Here is a 10,589-nt window from a genome sequence, read left to right as displayed (position 1 = left end):
TTTTGAGAATAATTTACATGCTGAGAAGCTCACAGATAGTTTTTAGCACAGAATTAAAGTCTTTACCTTCTAACTACTTCTTTCCAGCCTTCTTCTCTCTTCTGTCCTCTTTTTGGACTGGTCAGATTCAGCTTCACGTTTGGAGAGGTCAGAGGCAGGGAAACGGGCTTGTAAGCAGTTGATAAAGAATTTGAATGCCCTTCACCGTCAAGTCTGGGAACAAAAACGTGCTGATTACAAACTACAGAATGAGATGGCAGCATTACAGTACACATTTCTGCAGCATAAAACTACCAAGCACGAGCTGTTTTCATTCTTATTTTCTACCTGAAACAACTTCTAGGTGACTTCATGTGCAGTTTTTTTACCTTTTAGCCCACAGCTGATACCCTTCCTCCAAAAAGGGGAGTGTGAAACAGCAGCGATACCAGCAGCAGCGAGAGCATGAGATTAAAACATCTTATAACAGGCTGCACACATCCACGTAGGCACATCCTAATTATATCTCTCCATTCTCTTCTCCTTTCTGAATAGCTTTTTAGGAATAAGTACTTTAGTAATAAAGTATCTTTCTTACAAAGCATTGGAAAACACCTGTTTTTCAGCTCTTATTGTCACAGATTCCCTGCAAAGTGCCTCTGTCCCTCACCCCCATTCTGTGAACAGGCAATAGGCACAGATATTTCAGTATACTCATATATTTGAGCCTCTGTGAAATCAGTAACAGCAAGAACCCAAATCTTTACTACCAGAGCTGTAGCGATACCAACAGCACGCAGTATGGGTGAGAGGGAGAAAAGGCAATCCTTTGTTGCATTAACTGATCTAGGGGGCGAAACAAAGCACTGGGAGCTCAAAGTTCATCTGAAACACTGAAAATCAGCAGCAGCCTTTGCAAGTCACATGAGGCAACACTGTGCCCTGGCAGCCAAGAGGGCAACCGTGTCCTAGCGTGCATCCAGCATGGCATTGCCAGCCAGGTGAGGGAGGCGATTGTTCTACTCCATTCCACACTGGGGCAGCCCCACCTTGAGTGCTGGGTGCAGTTCTGGGGCCACAGGATCCCTTTGGATCTAAAGCTACTGGAGATTATCCGGAAGAGAGCATAGAGTTGGTGAAGTGTTTAGAGGGGAAAGCCATGTGAGGAGCAGCTGAACTCACTTGCTCTGTTTAGCCTAGAGAAGAGAATACTGAGAGACCTCATCGTGGTTACAGCTTCCTCACAAGAGCAGAAGGAAGAGCAGGGGCTGAGCTCTTCTCTCCAGTGACCAATGACAGGACCTGAGGAATGGCAGGAAGATGCCAGGGGGAGGGTTAGGTTGGACATTAGGAGAAGCTTCTTCCCCCAGAGTGTGGTGGAGCACTGGAATTCCCCCAGTAAAGCAGTCACAGCACCAAGCCTGCTGATATTCCAGAAGCATTTCGCCAGCACTCTCAGACATATGGTGTGAACGTTGGGGTGTCCTGTGCAGGGACAGGAGTTGGATTTGATGATCCTTGTGGGTCTCTTCCAACTTAGGACATTCTGTGATTCTGTGAAGTCATTTTAAATCCAGCTTTATGGGATTCAGCCCAGCACATCTAGAGCAGAGCTGGGATATGTACCCAGGCCCTTGTGCTCCAGCTGTGCTTCTCGACATCAACCATCCTCTTCACTATGTGCAGGTTTTCATTAATTCATGTTATTCCCTATTCTTTTTATGTTCATTGTGTCCTCATGCAGGCAAACTGTTTATATCACGCACACACAAACTTCAGAGATCCAACTGCATTAGCCCTCTCCATACGAAAAGCCATGTTTAGACAACAGAGCAGCATTTTTTCTCTTTTGAGCTCTCTGGTAACACACCTGCCAAAGGCATTGGAAAATTCTGTGGAGAACTATATCCTCAGGTAACTGCAAGACTGAGGCAAAGAGAACAAGAAAATGCATATGAAAGAACTAAACGAAGTCCTTTAGGGAACACTGATCCCAGAGCAGACTTTAAAAGCTTTATTCTGCTCTGTTTGCAAACACCCAAGTACGTTTTCAGAAAAGCATTGTTATGAAGTCTGTGTTTAGGTTTCAATTACAATACCTTGTCATGGGTGCATCTGTGACCGAAAAGAAGAGGAACTCAGGAAAAATAAGTTTAGAAACTATTTTCAGACTAAGTCTCGCCAGTGTGAGAGCTGGAGCACATTTGCAGCAGTTAGCGATGCACACCAGCGCTGTTCCGCTATTTATGCACAGCCTTTCTCCTTAGGGGTACTTTATCCAACACAGAAGCACCTCTTCCAGTAAGGAATTACAAGTATGCGTTTGGTGAGTTCTGGTGTGGTGAGTGACACAGGATTCCCAGGCTTTTGTAAGAGACCTTGGATGCAAGGTGCAAGGCAGAAACATAAAGCAGAACACAAAGAAAAATCCAGTTTCTAACACTCTTGAACTTACTCCAAAACACACAGACAGCCAGTGAAAAGGGCTGACACAGCTGCTCATTCAGCATCTAACTTTAATCTGGGGTAAAAAAGAAAGGAAAAAAGATGTCGACTCTCCCTGCTCCCAGACAAGTGCTTCTGTCAGTCTGGCAACACCCCGCTCACTTGCTGCCCTTTACTGCTTTACTGATCCTATAATGTCTGTGTCCTCACTGAAGCTGGACTCTGTCAGATGGGTGTCCTGTGGGTCAACTCCACACTCCTTGCCCTCCTTTAGTTCAGGGAAAGAGAAGACACAAAACCAATAGAGGTCCAGATACCAACTACTCAAATGTAAAAATAAGTCAAGACTATAAATTCAGATGGGATCTGAGCTTTTTGATTCAGAGCAATGACCTAGTCAGAAATTGGTGTTATAGAAGTTATTAGCTCATTCCCTGTCAGTCAAATGATCTTCCAAACCATTCCTATGGCTGCTGTACATACACTGAGCCATTTCGACTCTCACCTCTGGCTCGACAAGGTTAAATCAAATTGGCCATCCACCTGGCAGGCAAAATGCTCGGAGTCATCAACTTCTTCCCTCCTTAAAACAGAGAGATCACAATTCAAAGGAGTTAATGATGAAATCATGAAATGATCAAAAGATAACAAATTAAAGCAATTCTGTAAATAGATTATATGTAAAGCTGGCACTTCCTTTATCAATACCCAGCATATTCACTTTCAAATCTACTCTAATAAAGCTGACAATGCAACACTGATGCTCAATTAGCCCACAGAAAAAGCAGTGTTGCTAAAGGAGTATTAAAAACCCACCAGTAATGCCATGATACCTTATCCTTGCCATGTTCAAGAGGGTGCATTCAACAAACTGGTCAGCATTATTTAATAGGTGCTCAAATAAAGTGTACTCAGTCCCTCTGGCCTTTGGGAATGCACCAGCTGGCGGAAAGCCTAAGCTACATTTATATGGGCATAGGTGAAATCCTGTTAAACGACAGGAAAGCCATGTGGCTGCCTCACCTTGTTGGGGTTTTTGAAGCAGAGTTGCTCGTTTTTTCTTCCTGAGAGGGGATAAGCAAGGAGGCATAGCGCCGATCCGAGGAATTTGTATCCATGGTAAAGTTCAACTCCTGGCTTTTGCCTCCGCTGCTACTTTCGCTATTGCAGTCTGTGCTATCCAGGTTATCCGAATCACTATTCCCACTTGCACCACCGCCACCTCTCGGCTCTCCATTTATTTTATTTTTATCTGCTTTTTGCTGTGCTAGAGATATATGCTGATCTGGCAGAATTATCTGCATGTTCTGAGGAGTCTCTTTTGTTTTATTTTTCTTGTTTTTGCGGTTTGTGCTGGGGGTGGTCACCACGTTGGCTCTCTTCTTCCCAAAGGCGTTTGTGAAAGTAGTTGAAGTCGCAGAAATCCCAATTGTAGTTGTAGTAGTTGCGCTAGGAGGCTCTATAGGGACTTCTTGCTCCACTGAAAGAAAAACAGTCGATATACAATCTAAATCTATGCTGGACAGAAACGGGAACTCCAACTAAAGACACCGCAGCTGCGCCCCTTGCTGAACTGTCAGGCTACCTGCACCAGTCAGCTGTAAGACTGCCCAGCAGCACAGCAGAGGAGGAACAGAGAAAGGGGGAATTGTGACCAAAGGAGTATTGCCAGGATCTGTGGCAGGAAGAACAAGGGCAGAAGCCATGCAACCATGTCATGATACCAGAGATGTCGGCTTTCAAACAGCTTCCCTTAATGAGAGGGTTAAAAATGGCACCCCCATCACTACGTTGTTCTCAGAAACACTCATTCTTTACCTTCATCATCGTTTTCTTCTTCATCGTCATCTTCTTGCAGCTCCAGAGTTTCTTTCGGTTTGCTTTCTTCATCCTCCTCTTGTTTTCTTTTCTGTTCCTCTTTCTTCTTCTTTCTCTTTTCCTTCCTTTTCTCCCGTTTCGCTGCCAGGGCCTGTTTTCTGCTCTCCTCCCTTGACTGCACAGAATTAAAAAGGACCCACATTTAGACATTTTCACACAGACTAAATTATACTTCTACTTCAGATCTTCCCTAGAAATCTGGGAGGAAGGGGCAAGGAGAAGAGAGCAAAATGAACTAGAAGGACTTTGTCACAAACTGAATCACTATACAGAAACTAGGCAGACCTGACAGGACAGTAGGAGTGGTTGGACACAAAACCTCCTGACAATAAAATAACAACCAGAACAGAGGTATTATAAAAATACCATTTTACTGGAAAACCAGCAAATCTCTCATCTCAGTTTTCTCAAACAATATTAAGAACACCGTTAATATTTTTGCAGCAGTGTTTACACCTTTGACTCAAAAAGATCTCCCAGAATACGTTACAAAAAAAATTGCCGCCATTTTAACCACATTTTTTTATGTATGGAATCATTCAAACCAACTATGCCACACTGCAGACTTGCACAGCAACTAGTAGGTGCTTAACAAATCAATAACCTGCAAAATGTAATAAACGAGTGTGGAACTTCTCCAAAACTTCTGCCATTAATGAAATATAGGATGAATGATTTGTTAACAATTCTAAGAGCTCCATTACAGAGCCCATTAAAAAGCGCTGAAAAATGCCTGCATTGCTCCAGGACACTTCACATGATTCCCAGTGAGGGGAAATGCTGCTTTTCCCAACAATCTGCTCAACTCCAAACAGCTCATCAGGCTCTCCTTCATAATGTGGAGTACAAGTCCATAAAATGCTAACGTACTACATTGTACACAACCTATAAGGTACCACGTAAAACAGCACCACGACTGAAGAGCTCCCTTGTTCACACGCCACCTGCGCTGGAGCAACACAGAGCAGCTGCCTAATGTAACTATGGCCAAGTTCAAGCTTTCCTAAAAATGAAACAGAGTGGCTCAAGCAGAAGCCTATTCCAATTTGCCACCCTTGGTATACACTTCGCTTTTGTGTGTTATAGGAAAGAAAGCACATACAGTCAACAGCATGAAGAACTATGGCCCCAATAAGCACCAATGGGAAATACAGCCTGTAAATTAGTAAGTAGCTCAAACCATTATGCTTCACAGCAGCCATCTTCTACTCACTTTTTCAAGATCTAGCTCCTTCAGCAATATCGTAGCATTCTTATTTGCTTCTGCAGCCTGCTGGTCTTTAGCTTTCACAATCGTCTCCACACACTGGTGACACTTCTTCAACAGGTCCTGGAATGCAAACTTGTCTAACTACTCCATAATGAACTAAAACTGAGGAGTGAGGATTGTTTTACAAACACAGAATCATGGAATGGTTTGTGTTGGAAGGGAACTCAAAGCCCATCCAGTTCTACCCCCTGCCACGGGCACGGACACCTCCCACTGGATCAGGTTGCTCCAAGCCCCATCCAATCTGGCCTTCAACACCTCCGAGGATGGGGCAGCCACCCCTGCTCTGGGCAACCTGGGCCAGGGCCTCCCCACCCTCACAGGAAAACATTTCTTCCTAAGATCTCCTCTCCTCTCCCCTCTTTCAGCTCAAAACCATTTCCTCTTGTCCTGTCTCTGACCAAGAGCCCCTCCCCAGCTTTCCATACACCATTTCAACAGAGTATGACTCTAAATCCTTTTTATTTTTTTTTGTGTTATGTTAAAAAGGAGATAAACACAAACCTCCAAATCAAACATACAAGAGGTAACATGTACTTTCACTTTTCGAATACAGTACATTTTCACTGGAAATAAGGGACAGTCTTTTTCCAAAGTTGAACTCACCTTGTCCGTTATTGTCGCTATGTAGCGCATGCACTCAATGTCCGAAGGAAACTGGTTAACTTCTTTCACCAGGAACTGAACTACTTTCACGTGGCCCTAGAACAGCAAACGAAATTCTCATCTCTTGTATAAAATTGCCAACATACATCAACAAAGTTCAAGAGCAGTATATCTTAATCAATGCAAAAAAACATTCTGGTAGGCTGCTGTTTGAGAATACAGGTAGCTCCCTTTTGCTCAGTGCTGCCAGCATGTCTGCTGTCCCACATCAAGCTGGCAAAGACAAACTCTCCCACAAGTAATTTTTTATTTTAAAATACAGGGAGCAAATCAGGCTGAAGGGCAGAGGCAGCTCTTTCTGTTTTTATTAACAGCCAAACTCACCTTCTTTTGACCCCACCCCTCGCTCCTGCCACCTGCACAGTGCAGCCAAGACTGTTCTGTCCCAGGGTATGTCTGGTAGAGAACCGAGCCACCAGATTATCCCGGCACACACAGTCCTCTGCTGCTGGATCCGCTGATGGATGGCGCACACTGTGCAACCACACAGGCATCTAATTGCTGCCTCTGAAGACATCTGAGAGCAGCGGAGGGGCAGCAGGGACATGCTCAGTATTGCTGTTTATCACAGAAAGCTGTACCCTTGTTTGGTATTTTGTTACGAGCAAAGCAGCCTCAGCTAACAACCTCCTCTACTGCGTCCCTGTGCCTTGCATCCAACAACATGACAGATGAAGCAATGTTCTTCCTGTCAAGGAGAAAAGGTGGTGATAAAAGGGCCTACTACAGTGTCCCATTCAACAACGGACCAGGAATGGAACAGGAGCAGACAGGAACAGGGACAGCTTATTACAGACTGGTATTGTGTTCATCTCAAAAGCAGGGCAGAAACACGCAGCATCATCTGCAGAAGTTTAGAGGAGACAATGGTAGTCTCAAGATAGTAAAACCTCAAGCTGAATGTTGTTGGACAGTATAACTGGAAATAGTAAAGCTAACACGCTTTATGGAGCAAAGGTTTTCACCTCTCAAAAAGCAGACCTGTCTGAAGTACGTAGATGATGATTACTTTAAGGCGGGCATTTTACCAAAATCGTGATTTTGCTGCATTATATCTGATTCTCTTACCTTGCGAAATGCTGACATAAGAGGTGTAATTTTCCTATTATCTGCAGCATCCACATCCGCTCCAGCCTGCACGAGCAACTGAACCACATCGTAATGGCCACCGTTGGCTGCCAGCCACAGAGGTGTGTTGCCTTTCTTGTTACGAACATCGATGTGCGCTCCTCTAAAAAAGCGTAACCGAAATCAAGTGAAACAAGGTGGAAGTCAGGAAGTAAAATCACAAAAGACCAGAGTACAATTGGATATATGACTTTAATTACTGAAATCTAGTGGCAAGAGAAAGAAATTCGACCCCTGAAATCAGCTGCTTTGCAACTAAACACAGGGATTATACAAACCTCCCTTATAGAAACAAACACTCACCTGGTGTAGCCCCTACTGCACCACAACCACAGGTGTGACCTGTGGTCAACCACTGATGTGACCACCCACAGGACAAAGCAGCCCCTGGAGATTTTTAGCTGCTCTGGAAGAGCTCAAGTGCTACTTCCAGGCTTTGCCCCCCAGATGACAGCAGGGAAATACTCCTGTCTGAACTGCTGGGTTAATACACAGCCAGCAGAGCCGCCAAGTCGGACATTGCTGGCCTCCTGTCCCAGCTGCCATTTGGCTTAATTAATGCTGGAATTGCAGGACGCTTCCAGGATAACCTTTGATAGCAGGGAACAGACACAACATTCTACTTCCAAAGCTTCCATTCACTTTGCTCTCAGATGTACGAGGCAATGCAAACAAGGGCACACCTGCCAGAGGAACACAGCTACAGAACAAAAGTGCTACTAAAGAGAAGAAATCATTTACCGATTAATCAGGAGTTCACAGAACTTGTAGTGACCCTTATCTGCTGCAATTGTTAAAGCTGTATCTCTTGAGGAAGGCACAGGTGGAGCATTAACATCTGCTCCTTTATCAAGGAGAACCCTTCCAACCTCTGCGTATCCTCCTGAAGCCGCTTCCATCAGAGGAGTGAGACCAGTCTGTGCAAAGAGAGCCAGTCACACTGTGTGAAATCGGTACAGTAGACTTTGGATAAAACATAAATGATCTCTACATGAGGAAAGCATGTTTTTTCCTTAGCTGCTTTCATATCATTTAGGAGCCTAACTTCAAGCAGCCTCTTTCTCAAAAAAAAAACAAACCAAAAAACCACAACAAAACCCAAAACAAACAACAAAACCCAAACAAAAACCCAAAAACCAAATATTCTGGGGCTTTGAACTATACAAACCCAGGCAAATTGTTGACTAAGTACCACCAGATACCTGTCTCAACAGCAAAACCAAGGCTTAGACCAGGATCTCTAAAGCAGAGGTTGGATCTGAATGAAGACACAAGTGTCTCAAGGAAAACGTCCAGAAACGGACTTTAGAGCTTTTCTCTAGCCTCCCTTAGCACTGGGACTGATCTGGGCCCAACTTATTTGCCAGGCTAGACTGTTAAATAGACTTACACCAGCTGCTAACATGCCCAACTGACCATTGGAGAGCTGGCTTTTATCCATATCCCCTTTTCTCCAGCCACAGGCATTCCAGAAGCAGGCGGGGTAGACAGACACAGCAATTATTTCAGCAGCCTTAGGAGTTACCAAAAATTCCTTTGTGCTGGGGAAATCAGTCTGGCTGTCTACACAAGCTTTAAGCTTGCTTTATGGCAGGAGACACAAAGCTGTCCCAGAGTACCAAAGGATGGGACCTGTGGAGCATTTCAGAGGCACAGAAAGTCACAGCACTGAAGCCACCAGTTCTACAGCAACGTAAAAGCTTTACAAAGTTTGATTGCACTACATCTGTTGTAGACAAGCAATCTGCTGTACATGAGAATCACTACAAACACCACCATTCTCTTCCTGCCCACGCATCACTCATAAAAAATATGCACATCTCTGTTCTGTTAATGAACATCACGTCAGGCTGAAGCCTGAAGAGTTTCTTGGCACTACAGAACAAGTCACTCAGTTTCATTATGAGATCAGAAGGACCAGTCAGCTTTTCCCTAATGCAAAAAATTCACGATCATTGACTCGTGATCAATAGTTTTTTTTAAAACCAAACATTTCTGAACATTTAATCAGTCCTCTGAGCCCAGAGAGGCTCAAAGCAACAGGAAAACATGAAGGAACCTGATGGCTCAGAGCAATCCCCTGTTAGAAATAAATCACAATGAAAGGCGATTTCCAGACATACCTTTGCCCTGTGCTCAACGTTTGCTTTCCTGTCCAAAAGCAGGCTGACCACCTCCGCTCGGCCCTGGAAGCAGGCCAGGGTGAGGGCCGTGTTCCGGTTGGTCTCAATCTGGGCGTTAATGTCAGAGCCCATATCAAGCAACAGTTTCACAGCAGGCACATGGCCATTCATCGCAGCCAGCATCAGTGGAGAGATACCAAGCTTACTGCCGGTCCTGGGGGAGAGAGAAACTGCAGTGCCCAGGGAATGGTCGACGATCTCAGAGCAATGAACTGTGTTGTCATAGGCCAGAAAGAACCATAGAACATACACAAACATAGGCACTGATCTACAATACCAGCATTTTATAATTGAGGAGAAACCACAGGTAACTACAGGCAATAGACAAATGCAATTTATAAACAAGTGAAATACATGTCAGCTCTTAATACAGCTGGCTGGCTGAGGCACACAAAAACCTTATCTACAGATACTAAAAATCAAGGCTGCATTCGATTCATTCAGCAGACACATGCTTCCAGCACAGCTGCAGCTTTAGCTTTCTCTACTGAGAGAATACACCTAGGTGTTCCTCAAATGAACACAAAGGAGGCTTAAGAGACACAGCTGTGTGAACTACTTCTTCTCACTAAAAAATATCCCTTCAAACAAGCACAGGAGCTGCTGTGAGTGCTCTGGCTGGCTCCTTTACCCCAGTTTACCAAAACAGTTTGACTTCTAAATCCCATGATGGTGGAAAAGGGAAAGAAGAAATAGGTTTGCAATCTAAACTTGAGTCAGCAGTGTGCTCAGGTGGCCAAGACAACCAACAGTACCTTGGCTTGTATCAGAAACAATGCGGCCAACAGGACCAGGGAAGTGATTCTCCCTCTGTACTCTGCACTGGTGAGGCCACACCTTGAATACCGTATTTAGTTTTGGGCCCTTCACTACAAGAAAGACATTGAGGTCCTGGAGCATATCCAGAGAAGAGCAACAAAGCTGGTGAAGGGGCTGGAAAACAAGTCTTATGAGAAGCAACTGAGGGAACTGGGGCTGTTTCGCTTGGAGGAGGCTGAGGGGAGACATCATCACTGCCTACAACTGTCTGAAAGGAGGTT

General features: G+C 44.5%; 1 protein-coding gene across 16 annotated transcripts in view; it reads right to left on the bottom strand.

The window, feature by feature from the left end:
- ANKHD1 (ankyrin repeat and KH domain containing 1) overlaps positions 1 to 10,589 on the bottom strand; it is a 119,365-nt gene that overhangs the window by 18,855 nt on the left and 89,921 nt on the right. For all 16 annotated transcript variants that reach the window (XM_069869584.1, XM_069869590.1, XM_069869582.1 and 13 more), the window contains 9 exons: positions 9,490 to 9,703; positions 8,108 to 8,283; positions 7,307 to 7,469; positions 6,179 to 6,274; positions 5,516 to 5,632; positions 4,243 to 4,417; positions 3,448 to 3,904; positions 2,930 to 3,007; positions 67 to 213 (listed from right to left, as the gene is read on the bottom strand). In XM_069869584.1, the coding sequence (XP_069725685.1) occupies positions 67 to 213; positions 2,930 to 3,007; positions 3,448 to 3,904; positions 4,243 to 4,417; positions 5,516 to 5,632; positions 6,179 to 6,274; positions 7,307 to 7,469; positions 8,108 to 8,283; positions 9,490 to 9,703 (1,623 nt within the window). The remainder of the gene's footprint in view (positions 1 to 66; positions 214 to 2,929; positions 3,008 to 3,447; positions 3,905 to 4,242; positions 4,418 to 5,515; positions 5,633 to 6,178; positions 6,275 to 7,306; positions 7,470 to 8,107; positions 8,284 to 9,489; positions 9,704 to 10,589) is intronic.

Source organism: Phaenicophaeus curvirostris, chromosome 15, assembly GCF_032191515.1.
Source record: "Phaenicophaeus curvirostris isolate KB17595 chromosome 15, BPBGC_Pcur_1.0, whole genome shotgun sequence".
Lineage (NCBI taxonomy): Eukaryota > Metazoa > Chordata > Aves > Cuculiformes > Cuculidae > Phaenicophaeus > Phaenicophaeus curvirostris.
This window is presented reverse-complemented; position numbering and strand designations above follow the sequence as displayed.